This window comes from Canis lupus, chromosome 13 (assembly GCF_011100685.1).
Source record: "Canis lupus familiaris isolate Mischka breed German Shepherd chromosome 13, alternate assembly UU_Cfam_GSD_1.0, whole genome shotgun sequence".
Classification (NCBI taxonomy): Eukaryota; Metazoa; Chordata; class Mammalia; order Carnivora; family Canidae; genus Canis; species Canis lupus.
Window position 1 is genome coordinate 61,684,631 of NC_049234.1, and position 22,516 is coordinate 61,707,146.

Genomic DNA, 22,516 nt, shown 5'->3' on the forward strand with positions numbered 1-22,516 from the left:
CTGGCACACACTTACTAGGTTTGTTTTGCTGTTGTTCTGCTGCTCAGTTTTGAAGCAGGATGCAGGAAGAGGCCCGAGTGGGCTGAAGTCTCACTAGCATTCCTGCTGACCCACTTTGTAGGCCTACACCCCTCTGTTCCATGCTTGGAAAAACAATTTTTTTAAAGGTAGACTTCCATCGGGAAGCTCTAAGAACCGCCCAGAGGAAGTGCCCAATCCAATTCCCTTCTTTGTTCCCCAAATCTCTGACTCTAAAATTCACAGCATTTAAATCCTGGAGTCTAAATCAGACTTTCCTTTTATTGAATTCTAACTATAGTGGGCTTTATTGATTCAAAGTACAGTGTATTATGATTGCTACACTGATACCAATGCTTATTTCTTTTTTAGTGCTATGCTTTGGCTCCTGGGGGGGGCGGGGATCAAATTTCAAAATTCTCATAGTATTTTGTACTTTTTCATGATTGCCAAAAGGCACATATTTGTCTGGTATACATATTTGTCTGATATACTTTTTCTCATCTACATTAAATGCTTTTTTTCCACTGTTGTTTAGTGGTTTCCAAGCACCACCATCGTGAGAGGAATTGACATCATGAATTAATACTTATTGAGAACCCACAGGGTCCCTGCTGCTGTACTTGTCTCTGTAACAGCTCCATCCATTGAGAGCAGCTCTGCAGGCTCACAGCCTTTCCCCTGTTAATTTAGGAGCAGCTGCAGCCCTCACAAAGTGAAAACCAAATGTCTTCTGGGGCTTCAGAGAAACCAAATTCATTTTTTCCCCCTGCAAATTAACTAGTTTCTCCCTGCTGGTGTCTTCATAATTATGACTCTCTTAATAATTAATAAGCACCATCTTTCATGAAGAGTATGTTTATAGTAGATTTATTAGGTGGTTTTTGCCCCAGAACAAGAGAACAGTGTATGGTTATTTGAATTTCTCTTCCCATCCATGTAATATCTTCTTTGCTTTGATAGTTTAAATATTTAAGGTTATTTCTTATTGTTTCTTATTTGATTAGTTGAGAAATTTTATAATTAATTCTGCAGAGGACAGAAATATTTTTCTTCTTTTCATTTTTATAATTAAAAAATGGTAAACAAAAATAAAAGAGCTTGGGGCACCTGGGTGGCTCAGTCGGTTAAGTGTCTGCCTTCAGATCAGGTCATGATCTCGGATCCTGAGCCCCACATCGGCCTCCCTGCAGGGAGCCTGCTTCTTCCTCTCCCTCTGCCTGCCACTCCCCCTGCTTGTGCTCTCTCTCTCTGACAAATAAATAAATAAAATCTATTTAAATAAATAAATAAATGAGCTCAAAACCAGTCTGATATAAAAGGATCTTAGTTGAAACACACTTTTTTTTTGCCTTATTCATGAATGGAGATAGGAATTGTCTTACATTTTAGCACATCTGTGTATCATTAAAAAAAAAGAAAAACAAAATTTTTTTTTAATAGCAAGCCCTTGCTATATATGAATTGTCTTAATTTGTGTTTAACTTAGATTGTCATAGTTTATATTCCTAGGATATTGAAGTTGGACCTTGGAGGGACTTAGTATTTGACTGGAGGGACAGCCACAAATTATATCTGTCCAAGCTAGATTTGAAGCCCTCGAATCCACAGAATTGTGTATGAAATCTTGTGAAAACCGGTTTCTCACGAAAACCTTGGCACTTCTAATCATTAGCAATAAAAGCTAGAAAGGAATTAAGAACTATGAGTTTCTAATTTCATTTCTTTATATATTGGCACAAAAAAGGTTGTTGTTTTAGAGTTTTTGCGAGAGCTTAAGTTTGATGAAAATGGAAAGTAAAATAAACAAAAAACATGAAGGGGAATTCATGTTTTTTTTTTTTTTTTTCTAAATGTGCTTGGAAATGTGAGAATGACCTCAAGAGAGTGATTCTTATCTCCTTAAAGTTAAAGCTCTTGTTCACAGGTCCTAGAGTGTATCTAGTAAAAGCTGTATTTACTCAGCACTTGACATTTTTAGGGCACTTTATAGTTCTACTGTCAGTTTTCCCTCGTTCAAATTAAAGTTTAATTTTAGTATAAGGTAAGACCTGAACAATCTTCTAAAATAGCACCCCGACATGCTTTCTCCAATTAGAAGATTTGGAGTTGAATACAAAAGTAGCCTGGGAAAAATCAATTTCCGTACTATGAAGTTTAAACTGGATCCAGTGTCTTAGAAATGCATGTCTGATGATAAACACTCCCCAGGAGTGATTTCTGCTGTACCTGAACTGTACTGTACAATTTAAGGGAAAGGAAGGGGAAATAGAAGTGAATATTTTATATGGAACATATCACCCTGGCTGTGATTTTTAATGAGGTTAGGCAATATTATTAATAAGGTAGCTTTTTTCCCTACAAATTTTAAGAAATGTAAATGTAAGAAATGAATCATATTAATAGTTGTCTTTTTAGCTACTTTTATACTCATGATATAATAGTGTCATATTTGATAAGAATACCATTGCTGAGGGTTTCTTCCAAATATATAATATTTTGCCCACATATGTATTGGATATATTTCTTCCATATATATTACATGCATCAATTTAGGAAACTAATAACTAAACTAAAAGATAATCTATTTATATTAGTTTCCTATGGCTCCTATATCAAATTACTATAAATATGATGGCTTAACACAACACAAATTTATTGTCTTAAGATCTGCTGAAATGGGTCTCAATGTGCTAAAGTCAGGGTGTTGACAGGGCTGTGTCCTTTCTGAAGGCTCTGGTAAAGAATGCATACCCTTGCCTTTTTCAGCCTGTAAAGGTGACCTGCATTTCTTGGCCTGTGGCCCCTTTCTCCATCTTCAAAGCCAGAAATGGCCAGTTGGGTCTTTCTCACAGTGCATCACTCTGTCACTGACTCTTCTGCCTCCCCCTTTATTTTTGAGAATCCCGGTGATTACATTGGAGCTACCAAAATCATTTTGGATCATTTCCCCAATCCCAAGGTCATTTGATTAGCAGGTTTAATTGTGTGTGTGATCTAATTCTCTCTAGCCATGCAACATTACATACTCATAGGTTCCGGGAAGCAGAACCTATACATCCTTGGGGAGGGCATTATTTTGCCTATCACATTATGTGACCTAAATTTTAACATGATTATACTGATTACCCTGACAATGGACTGAAGGGGGCAAGTACAGAATCAGGAAGATGAGATAAGAGGCAGGAAACCACAGAAGATAAAATGGTGTCTTAGACAAGGGAGCAGTGGAGGTGGTGAGAAGTGACAGCATCCTGAGTACATTTTGAAGGTAATTTGCTGACCTATTAGATGTAGGATATGACAAAAAGAGAAGAGTTATGCGGGTAGTTAAAAGTTTTTGGCCTAAGCAATAGGAAAAAGTAAGTTGCCAGTAACTAAGAGCAGGTTTAGAGCTTCAATGTTCAGTTTATGGAAAGCTAAGAATGCCTCTTCTCCTAACTAAAGAAGCAACATGTCCCAGGTGTCTGGTAGTGGTTCCAGTCATACAGGTCTATTCCCTAGTGGGGCTAGGGGCACACACCCCCTGGGGCTCTCTGCCAAGGAATTAAAGATTGGGATTCATTTGCTACTCCCTACTTCTCTTCTGTTTATGAGGAAAAGGAGAAGCACTCTCCTTTAAATAGCCATCTCCCCTCCACTCCTTTGAACAACTTCTAGTGTATCTAAATTGTCAACAAATTGGATTTGCTGGATAAAAACTGGGGAAGATGAAAAAAAAAAGAAATAACTTATTTTTTGCCTTTGCAAAAAGACTGCTGGTCTTCCAGTGATTTATAACCTACTGGACTGGAAAGAATATATTCATCAACCTGTGTCATATGGCCATCTTTGCCAGACCATCCTGAACTGCCTGTGTCAACACTTAACTAACACAAAACTTAAGAGTTGGGAGTTTCCTCTAATACTGAGCCCTGGGAAACATCCTTTTCCTGCAGGGATTCCAGATACTTCCAACCAAAATTAGTTGAGTGGCAGTTCCATATTATTACTGGGCTTTTATATCTTGTTTCTTGGAATTGATGATTCCTTCTAAAGACCTCCTGATGGTAGATTATTTAGTTATTCCAGTGGTTTCTGCAGCCAAAGAGGCCTCATGGAACTTGAAATAACAACAGTTAACATACATTAGGAGAGTTTATTATGTTCCAGATGTTATGTTAAGCACTTTCGTGGCTTATCTTATTTAATTCTTATAACAAACTGATGAGGTTGTAGGGATTATTTTGGCTACATTTTGCAGATGGAGTAATTGAAGCTAAGAAAGGGTAGATGTTTACAGATAGGAAATAAATGTGTTAGAGTTCCAACCCAGGTCACCCAACTATAGAAACTGTGCTCCTAACCACTGCACTCTATTTTTCTCTCCAGATTGATCCCTGCCATCTTTTTGTGCTTGACATCATTGTATGATTGGTATTCACTTGCCCTTAACATAGCCCATAGATGGCTTTCTGTTTCTTTGTGTGTACTTCTCAAGAGAGCTAAACCTAACAGAACCCAGCCCTTCAAAAGGAAAGGAACTCCTAGCCAAAAGGCCATCTCTCATCTTGCTGCTAGTTAGGACCCAAGGCTCCTGGCCCTGGGTCTAGAACAGAGCATGGTCCTGGCCTTGAGCATGCCCAGTCCTTGCCCAGTCCTCCCACTTCTCAGTTCCGTTCCTGCTAAACATCTAACTGCAATCTTCCCCGTGCTACAGAGCTGTGTAACCACTCAGCCTCCCCCTGATCTCGCTCCATCTAGCAGTACCAGAGCGCTGACTGCTTGCCTTGAGGAAACTGGATAACTGCTGAATCCACCTTGGTTGGTTTAGAAGCAGGTGTTTTTGAGTATGTGACATTCATGAAGACACGGTTTGTGTCCATGTTGTTCACTGTGGTATCTCTAGTGCCAGTCAAAGTAAAGGCATTGAGGAAATTCTTGTTGAGTGATCAAATTATGTGCCACCATATGTACATACTTGCGGGGTAGCAGGCGTCTGTGCTCTAGCAGTGCTCCGAGGCCATTGTCAATGCCACTGGATACTGCAGAGGAGCCACCAACAGTCTCAGGCTCCCCTACTGACTCTAAAATGACCATTCTTGACTCACTCCATGGGAAAGGTTTGGGGTCAATGCTACATCCCATAAGCCTCAGCCCTTGTCCTGATCAGAGGTAGATACTTAGAAAGCTTCAAGTTTGTCAACTAATGGCAACCGTATTTAAGAAGCGGTAGAGGGGAGATGCCCCACCTACAGGAAACTTTAAGCACTAGCCTACAGTGAAAAATATTTTCTTTGATAAAGGTAGTTGATATCATATTTCTGTCTTCATCACTTCATGTTTCTCTGAGGTCTTGAGTCCACTCAGTCACCTAGAACTCGGAAGCACTTTCCTGCTAGATTCTCAGTGTTTTCAGGTAACTTTATGCGGTTATCTTGCCCTGTACACACAGTGCTATTTCTCAAATAATATAAATCTGTATTTTTTGTGTAGATTTTCACAATATGCCTTGAGACTTCATCCTTATCTAGATATCCTCTATGTTGCACACAGGAAGAGTGTACAGTATTTTGGGAATATATTACTTATGATTCCCCTCTCCTGCCTACACACACACACACACACACACACACACACACACACACTGATTTTTTCTGTGGGATTAGATTCTTTCTGGTCAGAAGAAAATGTGATGCAAAAACAATTTGAAAAATAATCTCTGTGCAATGTGACACCTCCTTTAATATGCTGGTGATGCTGTTACTGTAGACTGCTAACAAACACAGAATTCTTTGTGTTCATTTCCAACACAGGCAAATATATTAATCCAGTGCTAAACAGTCCTTGGTTTTCTTTTTTGTTTTTTTTCAGGCAAGAAAACTGATCAGTGATTTTGCCATTATCTTGTCCATCCTCATCTTTTGTGTAATAGATGCTCTGGTAGGTGTGGATACTCCAAAACTAATTGTGCCAAGCGAGTTCAAGGTAGGTGAAAGTCTATTTTTGGTCATACCTTGGACTCTGTAGCTTTCTTTCCTTTCCCCTGTTTTAGTTTGTTGTATGTTTTTGAATTAGTTTTGTGTGATTATCTGTTTTTTGTTTTTGTTTTTTTTTTTTTTTAATTTTTATTTATTTATGATAGTCAGAGAGAGAGAGAGAGAGAGAGGCAGAGACATAGGCAGAGGGAGAAGCAGGCTCCATGCACCGGGAGCCCGACGTGGGATTCGATCCCAGGTCTCCAGGATCGCGCCCTAGGCCAAAGGCAGGTGCCAAACCGCTGCACCACCCAGGGATCCCTCTGTTTTTTGTTTTTTGTTTTTTGTTTTTTTTTTTTTTTATTTCAGAAGTGGTCCTTTGCTAGGTACATCTATACGCTTTGTCTGTTTCTTCACTAAAAGGCCTGATTAGGATCCACTGCAAGGTTCACATTATATTAATTTTTATTGAAAATACAAATTCTGCGTTATATTTTTAGAGTATTTAAGATGAGCCAAGTATTTTCATATAACTTCTCACCTTGATCCATGTAATAATTCTAGGATGTAACATAACTATCATCACCTCGATTTTATGTTGATGTTGGAATTCATAAAGATTAAGGAAAATGCTCAAGATTATATTCCTAATTCAGTGCTCTCTTCCTGCTACCAAACTACCTGCCATACACACAGACGTTTGTATGTAATGTGCATTTTGATTATTACAAAGAAGATCTAAGAATTATTCATTTTATAAATCTGTTAGTATGTGCAGGCCTTAATGGATAAAATGTACATTCCAGTCATTGATACATCTCTCTCCCTAATTTTTTATTATGTTTTTCCCTTATTTTGTAGAACACTCCTAGCCTCTCTTTCCCTGTCACTGAGGCCGTATAGTTACTAAGAAAAATTGAACTAACTACAGTTTTAGCTTAATAACTACTTCATGAGGAAGGGGTATCTGTGATGTAGCAACAGAATGTTTTTTGTATTATCTCTGCCATCACATATTCATTTAAGAATACAAAGATAAGTTTTCAATCATTCAATAATTAGTTCACTTAAGTTAATATCAATTGAATGTTTGCTTTGAGTTAGGCCCTTTAGAGGGGATTTGAAAGGCACTGATGAAGAGGAAGTTCCTTCCCTTCCAAGTTCTCAACCTGATAATGGTAGTAAAATGAGGATAGATACAGTGATGTAGTTATGAGCAGAGGGAGACGGAAGACAAATATCTTCAGAGGAATGAGACTTTCTTGATAGTAAGTGTAGAGAACATAATTCATAGGATTGTTTCAGTTCATTTGCATTATTTAACATTAGGAAAAGGAAAGAAAAATGTTTATTTCTGTAGTGGAGGTGTGATCTGACCAAGGTTAGATGGAGAACTGGAAAAATAATCATATTTTTCATTTTTGGTAGTATTTCTGAGTATTTAACCACTTATTCTGGCCCATTTTTTTATATGAACAAGAAAGACTAGAGTTTTTAAGCAAGCTCATGTATAACATAAAAATATTTGTCGCTTTTTCTATATTATGTGAAACTATTACAATTTGGCAGTTGTAGAAGCAACATCAGTATAACTGCAAAAATTCATGGACAAAATTCACTGTTACTTTGTAATTTCTTGCCTGTGTCCTTACTATTATATTTGGGTTTTTCTTATGGCTGCCTCTTAACTTAAATCTCTGTTTTTCCTCTTAAGTCCTTATCTTAGATCATCCTAACTGCACAATATGGCATTTACCTGTTTCCCCTCAGCCTCTATTCATACCCTCCTTCGTTTAAAATACTGCCGTAAGAATAACCACCTTTAGGTAGTTTTTGGTAACTGATCTTCATTTAACCTATCAGGGAGACTGTTTCTGTTTCTGGCTATGTTGGCTCTCCAGAAATAAAATTGTCTCTCTCTTATTGAGTTTTCAGCAAATAGTATGTACTAACATACTGTTTTGTATTAACATGTTTTGAAAATATTCTCTCTCCTCTTCAAGCCAACAAGTCCAAACCGAGGCTGGTTCGTCCCACCATTTGGAGGAAACCCCTGGTGGGTGTACCTTGCAGCTGCTATCCCTGCCTTGTTGGTCACTATTCTGATTTTTATGGACCAGCAAATCACAGCTGTGATCGTAAACAGGAAAGAACATAAACTCAAGGTAAATGGTCAAGATGGTGGTTATCATTGCCTTTGATTTTCTTTGCAGTACTTAAAAATACTAATTTATTCAAAACCAAGACCCTTTTGTTGAGAGTTAGATTCTACTTAATGTTGTTTATGACATGGCAGGGTCACAGATCACTTTGTGTTGACATGGGTCCTTGGTGTAACACTTTAGGAAGACCTCATTTAAATCTGAAAAAGTTGAAATCCTGTTTCCTTCACCACCAAATAGGGCTATATAAACTGTTTCCCAATCAGCCTCTCTCATTCTATTTCTGATTTTAATATGCTACCTGTCCTTAATGAAGACAATAACAATTTTTCTGACACTATTGAGATAAAAACATGTATATTTGTTTTTAATCTCTTGACTTGTTGAGCTACAGTAATAGATTTTCTGTTGTTGAACCAACCTTGCAACCTGGTAGGATAGAGTTCCTTTTATACATAGCTTTTATATATTTATAATAATTATTGCATAATTATTATTATAATGTATAATATATAGTATATTATAATATATATATATATGTATCTAGTCTGGACTTTTGCATCTCTAACATTGGCTCTCGATTTTCTTTCTTACTGTGTCCCTGTCTGATTTTGGTATGAGGAATATATTATCCTTATAAAATGAGCTGCGAAGCATTTCCCCTTCTATTCCACTTCTATTCCATTCTCTGAAATAGAATATAACCTTCTCTTTATCCTGTGTATCATGCCAATTATCTTTTCTTTGAATGATCAAACATGCTTGTAAAACTATCTGGGCTGAGTAGTTTTTGGATGGAACTTGTAAAACTGATGATCAAAATGTTCTAATGGTTATAAAACATTCATAATTTCTATTTTTCTATCTTAGAAACTTATATTTTTCTATATTTTATTCCATTTTCCTAGTATTTTCAAATTTATTGATATGTTGTTTATAGTATTTTGTTATTTTTCTAATATGAATCTGTTATTTTCCCTTTAAATCCCTAATGTTGTTGACTTGTGCTTTTTATTTACCTTGATCAATCTAGCCTGAATTCTGTTCATTTTATTAGGCTTTTTTCAAAGAAGCAGTTTTTTACTACCGTTGATTTTTTTGTACTATCTCATTGTTTTCTGTTAATATTTCCTTATTTGTTTTGAAGCCATGTTAAGTATCTCCACACTTGAATTTAGTTTATCTTTTCAGTGAATTGAACATTTTATGTGACTCTCTTTGTTTCTAGTAATACTTTATGCCTTAAAGCTTATTTTATTTTGTTCTAATAAAACTAAGGTAACTTAATTTTCACTTATCTGATACATATTTTTCTATTCTTTTACTTTCAGTATACCTTTTGTCTTGTGTATCCTTGTAAATCACACAGAGGATCCATTTTTACAGTCTTTTCTCTTAACTAAAATATTTAATCCAAATGGATAGTGGCGACTAATAGATTTGGATTAATTTTTACCACATTATTTTTGTTTTCTACCTGCCTAACTTTCCCTGTGTTTGTTCTTTTTTATTCTCCTTTCTTGCCCTCTTTTAGGGTGATACTATTTTAATTTTTGTTGTCTTCATTCTAACTTGTTTTTTGTTAATTTGGAAGTTACATACTTTATCTTCTCTTAGAGATTATGTTGTATATTTTAATATCCGTATTCAAGTTCTGAAGTTAGCATGTTTATCTTTCTGCTGAAAATGCTATGGCTAAAGAATGCTTTAATGTCGATACTCCTTTCTGAGTCATATGTTATCATTACCCAGATTTGATTGCTTCCTGGATTTTAAAATACAATTAGATGTGGTCACTGTTTTTAGAATTATATAAAGTTTTACCATTTTCTTTTCTTTTCTTTTCTTTCTTCTTTCTTTCTTTCTTTCTTTCTTTCTTTCTTTCCATTTCAGCCTTTTGTTTTGGAATATTTTTCTTTAGAATACATTATTTCCCTTAAACAGTTCTTATTTACTAGACTTAAAATTTTTTTCTGTACTGATCTTTGGGTGGTGCATGATCTCATTTATGTTTGTCTAAAAATGTTTTTGTTCACCCTCATTCTTGAGAGGCAGATTCTCTGGATATATAATGGTAGATTGAAAGCTCTTTTATTTTTTTCAGCATGTAAATGCTATTTTCCAATATTTTTCCATTATTTCTGACTCATAAAAGTGAACTGTCAATATACATTATACAATACAATATACAATATATATACATTCTTTTATAAGTAATCATTCTTGTCTTTTGGATGCTTTTATTATCTTCTCTTTGGTCTTTATTCTGAAGTTTTACGATAACTTGTATCAGCACAGATTTCTTTTTATTACATTTTGGATAATTGGGTTTCTAGTCTTTTATTAATTATTAGATTTTATCAGTATTCCACAATTTCATCAAGTCTGACTCTTTCAATTTCTAGTACACTCTTACAGAATTCTGAGTAGAAATTTTATTGTATATCCTCATCTTGTGCTCCATTTCTATTAATCTGCTTTTGGTTTTGGGATTTTTATTTTTGCTTTTGTTTTACATTTCCTGTCTTTTGGTGCCTGTGTTATATTTTGGGTAATTTCTTCAGATCTTTCTCTTTATTAAATTCTTTCTTCTGTTGTTTCTATTCTACCAACAAACCAGCTGATGAATTTTTCCTTTCAAGAATTATACTTTCTCATATTTAGAAGTTCTTTGTTCTTTTCCAAATCTTCCTGTTCAGTTTTGATAGTTCTGAACTTCTTTATTATTTTTCCATACCCTCTTTTATCTATCATTTTATACATTTACTGTCTTTGCAGGTTTGATTTTGAACCTTTTTTCTTGGCTGACTCCTACTTCTGGTGTCTGTCTTCCTCGTGTATTTTTTTTTTTTAAGAGAAAAAGTTATGAGCTAATCTTCCTGTGCAAATGCTTCAAAGCCTTCCAGAGAAGTTTATTTGCTGGGAGGTATAGGAGAGTCCAACCAGCCAAGGAACACTTTACTTTTATTTATTCCTATAAAAATATTTCACTGTGGAAAATTTTAAATGTATATAAAAGTAGACAGATGGTATAGCTCCAGATGTTTATCACCCAACTCTAACAATTATCAACTCATGGCTAATCTTCTGTCCTTTAAATCCCCATCTTCTTACCCTATAATACTTTAAAGTGTAGACAGCATTTCATATTATCCATAACCTTTAGAGTATGTACTTCTAAAGATAATCTGGTTTAAAAATTTTGTTTATTTTAGAGAAAGAGAGAGTGTGAGAGAGCGTGGGGGGAAGGGCAGAGGGAAAAGGAGAGACAGAATCTTTAAGGAGACTCCCCACTGAGTGGGGAGCCCAATACAAGGCTTCATGGCAAGACCCTGAGACCGTGACCTGAGCTGAGATCAAGAGTCATCTGCTCAACCTGAGCCACCCTGGTGCCCCAAGATAAGCTCTGTTTTTAAAAGCATGACCACAACACCACTATCAGTCTGAAAGAAGTTAATATAATTCTTTAATATCAACTATCCAGTCAATACATTAATTTACAAATGTGTCGTAGATATAATAAAGTTTAAAAATAAAATTTATTTGATTAAATCAGGATCAAAATTCATTTCAAATATATTCTTAAATCTTTCATAAACTTTTAGTCCATAGGCTTTTCTCCCCTTACCCTTCCTCAGTCAATCTGTTTGGTTTCCCTAGTGATTTATTTGTTGAAGACAACCAGTTTATTTTCCAGTTTATCTTTTGCCATGTCACAAGCCACCTGAAAACTTAGTGAAAACAATTTATTACCATCTCTTACATTTCTTTGTGTTGACAGGGTTCAAATGGATACTTCTTGCTTTAAATCTCTCCTGAATTTGTAGTAGTGTCATCTGAAGGGTTGACTGGGCTGATTATCCAGGACAGCTTCTTTACTCATTCCCATGTCACACATACTTAGTACTTTGATATTCCTTGGTGTGTCTATATGGATTAGCCTTCTTGCAGCTTGGCAATCCTGAGCTATTTGTACTTAGTACAGGGAAACTGACTTTCCAGAATTAAGAGGGAAAGATGCAAGGCCATATCATGGTTACACCTGCAACTGGCACAGCCCTATTCTTTTGCTATTGTTGATGGGTCAAAATAGTCCTAGGCCCAGCCTCCTTTGAATGGGGTGAGGAAGGGCTCCATTGTTTGATGGAGAAATGGCAATTTTACACTGTAGAAAAGTGTGCAAGTTAGGAGATATATTTCCAGTTGTTTCTGTAAAATAAAATCTGCTATATTTGGGAGTGCCTGGGTGGCTCAGTTGGTTAAAGGTCCAACTATTTTAGTTAAGGTCATGATCTGAGGGTCCTGGGATCCAGCCCTGTGTCTGGCTCTGCACGTAATGGGGAGCCTGCTTGAGGATTCTCTCTCTCTCTCTCTCCACCCCTCCCTCTGCTCTCTTCCTCTCTCAAATAAATAAATCTTTAAAAAAAAATCTGCCGCATTGCACTGTAGAATTTGCCATAGTCTAATCTAGATCATGATGTTTGTTTCCCTGTAGTGTCATTTAGCATGCACTTTTGATTCTATATTTTCTTTAAATTGGTCATTGGATCCAGAAGTTTGATGAAGAATAGTTTTGTCATTTTATGTCTATATCTCTTTATTTTTGAGGGTAGATTGGCAAGGCCCTCAGGACAACTTCACACTATACTTTTGACTTAAGATTTTCTAGACCATAGAGATAATGTGAATTCCAACTTCAAACTTAATTGTACATTTATAATTAGAAATATCTTTCAAGATTCTTTTTTTCTTACAGCTTTATATCTAGAAGCAAGGCCTAGAGTTGCATATATCCCCACTGTCTTTCTCTATAGAGTGTCTTATTTCCTAGTTGGCCAACTGAGTATGCTGTGTTTAGAGTATCCTAATTTCATTTCAAGGGATGTCTTTCATTTATACCCTTTCTCCCATATTCCTAGAGTGGTCTTCTGTCCCTAGAGTTCAGATGTTCATTCTAAATCCAGGTCCTAAGGTCTCTGAGGGTGGGCCTAATCTCCAGGGCTTACTGACGCCATAGATTCACTCTTTCTTGTTACCATTGTTTTTTCTCTCCAGTTGTTTCTTTTACTTTCTGGTAGACAAGCCATGATTTCTAAAAGATATTTTCTTTTTTTTTTTTTTAAAGATTTTATTTATTTATTCATGAGAGACACACAGAGAGAGGCAGAGACACAGGCAGAGGGAGAAGCAGGCTTCATGCAGGGAGCCTGATGTGGGACTCAATTCCGGGTCCAGGATCAGGCCCTGGGCTGAAGGTGGCACTAAACCACTGAGCCACCTGGGCTGCCCTAAAAGATATTTTCTATATTCTGTTAAGCATTGTTAGATACTTTTTACTGGGAGGATTTCAGTTTGATTTAGTTTTAAAGGCTGGAAATTGATGATAGCTAATATATTTTATTCTGAAAAGAGGAAACATTTTAAATTTTGATATAATAGTTGATCTATATATAAATTTGCTGTGTGTCTTTGGAGGTAAATTCTTGTTCACTTTTGTTCATTTTCTTATTAATAAAATTCTAAATTTCAAGTTTAGCAAATTTAGAATTTATAAGATATATATTTTTTTAATACTTTTTTTTTAAGTAATCTCTACACCCCATGTGGGGCTTGAACTCACAATCCCAAAATCAAGAGTTGCATACTCCACTGACTGAGCCAGCCACGCAATCCTGATATAAATATGGAATTTTTAAAATTCTCCTATTTCCTATAGAAAACATGGGAAAATCAAGACATACTAGGATTTACCTCTTAAAATAGGAATTGAGTATACAGAAAATAAGTTTTCATCACTTTAGGAATTGCTTATTTAAAATAATTTCTTTGAATGACAGTAGTTACAGAATAAGTGCCAATCTTTTGACACAAATCTGTGGAGATACATCATGGATGAAAGACTTTTTACTCTGGATATTGTTTTATTCACATTTTGTTAGGAAAGGTGGCTGTGGAATGTGAAAGTTGGAGATCCTGTCTAAAATTAAAAGGCCCTAAATGCTATGAAATTGATTCAAAAGAGAAACCTGAAACAGTGAGAGGGATGGAGGCATTATAATATTAAAAACAGCATGTTTTGGGATGGCATTTGCTTTGGCTAGGTGTCAAGTGGCCCTGGCTGGCTGATTGCTCTGTTGGAATAGGATCTACCTTTCCACTCTGTTGAACAACTCTGCATTAATGTAGGAGCGCCAAACCACTTGGCTTTTCTTGGCTATCATTTTGGTTAGTTATGTCCCACATTATCCCTGCAGAGCACTCAAAAGCAAACCAGGTTCAGCAAGGTCATGGCTTCTCCAAGGTTACTTCCTAAATTATTGCAGAGGCAGTCTGAGCTTCAAACTGCAGAGCAAGGGATACTTCTCACAAGGAAGATGATTTTAAGTATGTGGGAGGGAGAAATAGTTTAGGATAGGTATCTAGAAATAGAGATAAGTTGGTGTATCAATAAATTTTCTGATATCTGCTGTAGTAAAACTCTGATTTGAGGTCATTTTATTGGATAACTCCAAAATTTGGCTTGTCTTATTTTTTCTTTCTATTCCTATTATAACCTTAAATCCAGTCCTCTTATTTCATGTCTAGACTTTTCTAACTGTTTAGCCATGAGTTAATAATCAGTTTCCCTTGCTTCATTTCAAAAGCAGTAATTTTTTAAAGTGTCGTTCTTATATGTCAGTCCTATATTTCTAAACCTTGGCCCTCTAAATTTTGCCTCTTGAAGAAAGTCTATTTGCCTTAACCTGGGATTTAAATCTCTTTGTGATATTTTCTCAACCTAAATTTAGAATAATGCTCTTCACATACTATACAATGCTCAGATCAATGGATTATTGGTTTCTCCTCAAATCTGTTAGCATTTCCTGCCAGTTATTCTAACTCTGTTCTCCATTCCTCGATGATTACCACTTACCAAAACCCTTCCCATATTTTAAGAGCATCCAGATATAAACATATCAGTGTAGCCTTCACTCCTAATGTAATTTCTTCTGTTCTTATTTTTGCTCTTACTATATATGTATCACTCTGTGGCACTGGTCACATGATATCTTGCATGGAGGTTAGGTTGTATAATTACCTTATCTCCTTTTCTGGCCCAAACATTTTTGAGGCAAGGACATGGTTTAGTTCTTTCTCCACCTCTCTTGTGGCCCATCACAATGATTTCCATATGGTAGGCTCAGTAAATACATATTAAAGAATTTGGTTATCCTGGACCTCATGGTTATCAGAGTTGTTGTACTGTGTTAGACAGGTGATAGCTGAAAACATGTCAACCCATCTCCAGTTCTCATAGTAAGTGTCATATTATTCAAAGCCCTGTTTAGATGTCATCACAGCAGGAAGTTTTTGTGGGTTCACTCTAGACATTGTTGAACAGTTTATCCTCTGTACTTTGGGTGTCTTTTCCAAGTATATTTCTCTTTGAATCTCTGTTTAGAGTGCATTATAATTTGTGTACAAATCTGGTCTCCTCATCTGATTGTTAGCTCCTTGTGGGGAGGAACTTTGTCATGGTTCTTGGTGTCCCCATAAACCAGCTTATTGTCTGGATCGTGGGGGGCTCCTAGTATGAATGTTTATTCTGTGTCTGTGCATGTGTGTGTACTTCTCCTGACCCTTTGTTGTCATCTTTTTGTCAGATACAAACGTTAGGCAGTAGATTAGTCTTTTTTCTCCTGTAGATCTTGATTTCTGTGGGTTTATTCCAATTGACTTTTGTTCTGTATTAGCAAGGCATATACGATACCAAAAGAAAGTAAAATTTCACTTCCTGTCCTGCTACTTAAAACAATCTCTAGTTTCAAAAAGTAGAACATCCTTTAGATTTATATTCACAAAGACAGGACTTTTTTAAACTTTAAAGGACATACATAACCTTTTGAGCATTTTTTGAGTCCTTGCTATGTATGGAACACTTGTGTTAGTTGTTAAAGGTAAGAATTGTTATGGTTTCTGCTCTGAAGGAGTTTAGTGGATTTTTCCCTATTCACCCCTTAACTCCACCACCAAGGTTGGGATTGACTTGGTTTTCTTTGTGCCTTGTGTCTTATGCATACAATAAATTATTTGCTTTCATATCTGGCTTCAAATAATAATATCTAAACCCCTTAGGGGCACAAATTCTGTTTTATTATTTTATCTAACACAAAGCCTAACACAGCATAGGGTGTTCAATGGGTGCTTATTAAATAACAGTTTTCCAAGTAAAGATATGAGCAAGTGCAAGGGCCCCAGGGTGGGAAGGAGCTTGGTATGTTGAAGAACAGATAACAGACCAGTGTAACTGGAACAAGAGGAATTAGTGATGCATGATGAGGTCAAAGGGCGTAAGGCCAGATCACGTAGAACAAAGGTTCTCAACTGCAATTCTTTGTTTGTCGTGGCTGTCCTGTGTATTGTAGGCTACTTAGCAGCATCTCTGCTCTCTACCCCCTAGATGCCTCTCTTTCCCCTAAGTTGTGACAAACAAAAATATTTCTAGACCTTGACAAATGTTCCCTATAGGGCAAAATAGTTCCAGAAAGAAACAGCGATATAGAACCTTCAGACAATTTTACTGTGTTTTATTTTGGATGGAAACAGGAAGCCACTGGAGGGTTTTGAGCAGGGAAATGTCATATAATAATGGAGATTTTTAAAAGACTACTCTGTAAGGAGAGTGGGCTGTCAGGGACAGGACTGAAGCAAGGACTTCTATGGTGAGGACGGCATTGAGGGCCAAGGGTTGCTAAGTGATGTCAAGGAGGCAGGGGAATTTGAGCTGGGCCTTGAAGAGAGAGAATGGACTTAAACAAATGTCAAGACTTAGAAACAGGATACCAGTTTGAAGAGTAGGGTGGAATGTGCAAGGCATGTCTAAGGAATGATGAGGTTTCAGGAATATTTGTGTGCCCCTATCATACTATCAAATGAGGAGCATCCCAGCATGGCAAGCCAGGTGTTCATTATGACCAGTTCTGTCCTGTTTGTCTTGCTCATCTCCTGCTGGCCTTCCCTGCTTCCTCAACATTCCAGCCTGGATGGATGGTACCAGCACTGCATTTAAACATTCTTGCTAGCAGCATTAAAGTTGGGTGGGAGAGGTGCCAGAGTGGGAGTAGGTGGAGGGGAGTGGTTAGGAGGCCCCTGAATAATCCAAGTAGGAGATTATAAAATCTGCAAAAGGCAATGGCAATGGGGAGGAAAGGGTAAGGAACAATTCACATGCTATTTTTGAAAAATGCTGTTGTCTATATTTCTTACAGTACTGTTTCTATTAAAAGTTCCAATATTTGAATACTATTTTTATTCCATCTGTTTCTACTTATTCAGATACCTTTAACTAAAAGAAACATCTTAGGGTTGGCTTGTTTTCATATATATAGGTTTGTTTTGCAGGAACAAAGTCTCTAACATAACCATTTGGGCTCTGGGTCTTTATGGCAATAGTTGGAGCACTTTGAATTTTTTAGGATAGCTTTTACTATTCTAGTCAATAAATATGTCTCCGGTGTTCACTGTATGTAGGATACTGTACTAGATAGACATTGTAAGCCTCAAACATTGAAATTTGGCAAAATAAATTCATTACTTTTCCCTCTTTGGACTCACAGTCTTCTTAATCTGTCCCATCTGTCCATTGTCCTTCCCCATCCTATTACTTTAGTTGGAACTGTGCTATCTCCGGCCTGGACTATGGCAATGCTGTCACATCCATCCTCTCTTCCTCTAGTCTTGACCACTTCCAGTATATCCTCTGCAAACCCACAGAGCCATTCTTCTAAACAGATATCTGATCATATCACTTGCCTCCCTTAAAAGCCTTCAATGGTTTCTCTTTGCTCTTATGATAAAAATTCCAAAGTCTTTAGCAAAACATTAAAGTTCTTAACTTCTGTAGCCTTTTTTCCTACCTCTCCCATCTCCTCCTATGCATCAACTCTATTTCTTTTCTCAAAATGGTGGCTTATTTGCCTAGTTTATTTCTCCTACTTCTCCATATCTTGCCTCCCAGATGCTTATGGCTCACATTTTAGAACTCAGCTTAAATACCACCTTCTATGAATACCGTCTTTGACTTTGGGTTTAGTACTCCTTCTGCACGGCACCTTACCATGCAAGCTCACCCCAAATATAGAACACCATAGTATTGTAAATGCCTCTTGATTTGTTCAGCTCTAACACTACATTGTAAGCCATTTGAGGACAACAATTATATATTATCTATTCTTTTCCTTTTAGGATATAGCAGAGTGCCATTGAATGTTATTCATTTACCCAACAAACATTTATCTGGAGTGTTTGCTCTATGATGGGCACTGTTTCAGGTTCTGGGGGTTCAGTGGTGGCCAATAAAAACATACATGGTCCTTGTTCTCATTACAGCTTCTGGTCCATGAGAATGAGAAGTATAATTCAAATAATCATGCAAAATATGACATTGCAAATGTGGCTAGTGCTGTGAAGGAAGGAGATGGTGCTTTAAGAATCTCTAAGAGAGCATTTGGCCTACTTTGGGAACTATAAGGAGTTCCTAAACTGGTGGAACTTACACTGATTTTTAAAAGCATTAGTAGGAATTAGCCAGATGAGTCTAGATTCCATTCTGGCACAGGGATCACTATGTAAGTACAGGCTTTACAAGAGAAGTAACCTGACAAGAGTGAATGCCTGATATAATCCAGTGTGGTTGCCCTGAGAGATGAAGAGTTGAGGATGGAGAGGGAACCACACAGAGGCAGACCTGCCAGGGCCTTCAGGTCATGTTGATGATTTCCCCCTCCTCTTAACAGTATTAAGAAGTCTCAACATGGTTGAGGGAAAGGAAGACACTTTTGAAGAGAATGATGTCAGGGCACACAGTAATTATGTATCTATAATTATTTTCTCCCAGAGCCTTTATTTATTTTGGTGGTTTTGCATAGTTTCCTTTGTATTCTACTTTCTAAAATCCTCATTTCACCCTCTTTGTATTATGTGGCCCCTTTTTGCTAGTCTCCAGGATATCTTGTTCAAAATTGTTTTTGTTGAAATAGAGCAAGAAAGCATGGAGTTGGCTCATAGTAGCCTACATGATTTTTCCCACAACTATTCTTTTGACCCATTGATCTGGGCAATGTGTACATCCTTAGTTATTACAGTTTCCTTGATGCCAAGATTAGGGGATCCTGTCCATTAATTACGATCATGGTACCTCTAATATAGTCTTGAGTGGTTTAGTCTATATAGGGCTTAAAATGGACATTTCTAGCCGTTGTCCACTGCCCCCCCTCCAGGTGATTCACATTTCTACCAATTAACAAATCTAGTTTTAATTTTTTGTATGGCTGATTAAGAGTCTATATTTGCTACTCAGAAAAATGTATACATGCTATTTGTGGTTCGTTTTTGGTAAATGTTAATTGAGAATTGAGTGTGCTCCATGAACTCTACTTCAGTATTCAGGATAGTCTAGTACCAAAGACTGATAAATACACACATAATTTCAAAACAGTGTGATGAGTGCTGTGGTGAAGGAAAGTGTAACGCAATAGCGGAACATAGAAAAGGAAATATAACTTAACTGGACTTACCCATCTCACTTGGCTTGAGGTAAGAAAACTAAAAGAAAATAGAAAGGCTGATTTAAGTCTTAAGGATGAGTAGGACTGATTCAAGGTAAAAGGAAGGAAGAGTAGACATTATTCCAGGGAAAGGGTACTATATGGACAAAGACACAAAGGCATTAGTATGAAAGATACATTGAAGGAATTGTATGTGATTGAAAGTGGCCATGATATAGGATCTGGGGCGGCGAGAGGTGAAAGATGAGGCTACAGATGTGAACAGAGGCCAGATCATGAGTGGTCTACAGCAAGGACATAAGACATGTTCACAGGCGATGAGCAAATCCTATAGATTCCACCTTAAAGTGTAGTCAGAATCCAAACGCTTCCTGCCATCTTGACTGCTAACACTCCAGCTCTAAATGTCACAGTTTCTTGTATGGATTATGGTAGCAACCTCCTAACTCCTAACTGGTCTTATTGTTCTTGACTTTCTTTAGTCTGTTCCTAACACAGCAGCCATAGTGTTTAGAACATAAGCCAGTCATGTCACTCCTCCATTTAAAACCCTCCAGTGGCCTCCATTACACTCAGCCTACAAGCCCAAATTCTCATAGTTCTACTTTGTACTTAGTACTATTTAAGATACTGTATAGTCTACAGTTTACTTATGTTGTTTATTGTTGTCTCAGTAGAATGGAAACACCTTGCATATGGGAATTTTTGTCTGTTTCATTCACGGATATGCCATTAACACCTAGAATTGTGCCTATTAATAAATTGGTAGTAATATTTGTTCAAGGAATGGAATGATTGAGACCCAGGTATATCATGATACTCACCTCCTTAGTAATTCTTGAACAAGTTTATTTCAGCTAATCTCCACCCTGTGCTCTCCTTTCCCTTACCATATCCCACTCCCAATTCAAACCCTATGGTTTCCAACCATTTGTACTGAAATGAACTGCTTTTATGAATATATATTAACCTTTGTCTCCCAAGGAGACTTTTGTTCATAGTCAAATGTGGACAGAGTCAGTATATGCTTTTTTTTCTTGTGTCAACCCTTGCCTATGATGAGTTCTCTGAGAACATGATTAGACCTATGTTTGTGAGCCAGCGGTGAAATCTTGGCATTTCAGTGAGAAGAGAGCAGAGTTCTAACTAACTGTAATTGGATCTGCATGATAACAGTCACCAGGTTTCTAGTATAAATTACATTCTCATTTTTTAAAGGCAACATCTCCATTCCCTCAGATTGGTCATATCCTGGCTCATGGTGTTGCTGCTTCATGCTGTGAAATTGGACTGCTCTATTTTCTCAGGCTCCGTAGGGGTATTAAGCATTTGGTTTCTTCATAAATAGAGCAGAGAAATATAACCACAGGATAACATTGTGGACACATTTAACACTATTTATATAGTGAGTAAAAGAGAGAGACCTTTTGTTACATCGTCTGCTCTTCCAGTCAATAAATGGTATTGTGACCATTGGACAGTGTTTGAAATCAGCCTCTTCTGATGAAGGGTGTATTAATTACCTTGATGATCATGTTGAATAGGTTATTGAACAATTATTTTCATATACTGTGAAAGGTGAGAAATCATCTTATGCGTACCTTCTTAAGGTTGCTTTCAGATCTCTGGTCTACATGTGCTGAATACTGTCTAGGTGAACCACTTCTTGCTAGACAGTCAAACAGAGAAGGATTAGTGCCTGCTTTTAAGGTGCTTTTTGTGCTTGTATTAACAATAACCAGTACCACCACAGCTATCATAACTGTTTTCTGAGCTCCTACTATGCAACAACCACTACCTTTTAAGTTCCTATAAGATGTTTTGCCTCTGTTTCTTCACTGAATGGTCATAATAATGCTTCAAAGTAGATGTCTGTCTCCATTTTTCTGATTATAAAATTGGATACAGAGAGGATATGATAACTAACAAGCAAATGATACGTAAGCTGCGACCTCAATCAAGCTAGAGGAGGTGTCATGTGGCAGCTCTGTGTTTAACTGTAGGGGGATAATATGAGGAAGATAAAGTTCTCTTACTTGAAAAACTTACCTTGAAGTAGATATTTTTAGCAAGCCATGTGAGTTGAGGTTTTTTGGTAATCTTAATTCCCATCTGGAAATTGGACAAGATAGATGAGTATTTTTTTTCCATATGATTTTGTTACCTCTTTGTACAGAAAGGAGCTGGATATCACCTGGATCTCTTTTGGGTGGCCATCCTCATGGTGGTGTGCTCTTTTATGGCTCTTCCGTGGTATGTGGCTGCTACTGTCATTTCCATTGCTCACATCGACAGTTTGAAGATGGAGACAGAGACTTCTGCCCCTGGAGAACAACCAAAGTTTCTAGGAGTAAGGTACGTTAAGTCAGAAGAAAATGGCAAAACACATCATGCCATGTCAATGTGTCATCCATAGGAAATGGGCGGAATGGGAGGAGAAAAGGCTGGTGATGATTAATTTATTCCTGTACTTGCTGTTCCAGAAAGGACTAAATTTTCCTTATAAAGTCTTCAATAATTTTTCGAGTTCACTTCTTATTTTACATAAAACATTTTTGATTAATGAAGGCTAAATGATGCAACATAAAAGCACAAACAGCTCATTCATTTTCTTCATCATGCAGCTTATTTCGGTGCTGTGGTACTTACTCTATCACAATCCTGTGTAAAGGCAAAACCCTTTAACCTTTCAGCTCTGCTGAGATTCCCCAAAACTCTTGAGTCTCCTTGTGATTTTTAAGATTCTGCAAAGGGAAAGGAATTCTTATTTTCCAGTTCATTTTCTGTCCCCATAAGCACTGAGAAACCTTGACCTCCAGCTGTTAAATTTGGG

General features: G+C 36.9%; 1 protein-coding gene across 8 annotated transcripts in view; it reads left to right on the forward strand.

Moving 5' to 3' along the window:
• The window catches only part of SLC4A4 (solute carrier family 4 member 4), a 343,382-nt gene that overhangs the window by 295,930 nt on the left and 24,936 nt on the right, over positions 1 to 22,516 (forward strand). For all 8 annotated transcript variants that reach the window (XM_038556290.1, XM_038556288.1, XM_038556289.1 and 5 more), the window contains 3 exons: positions 5,872 to 5,985; positions 7,979 to 8,140; positions 21,860 to 22,038. In XM_038556290.1, coding sequence (XP_038412218.1) covers positions 5,872 to 5,985; positions 7,979 to 8,140; positions 21,860 to 22,038 — 455 coding nt within the window. The remainder of the gene's footprint in view (positions 1 to 5,871; positions 5,986 to 7,978; positions 8,141 to 21,859; positions 22,039 to 22,516) is intronic.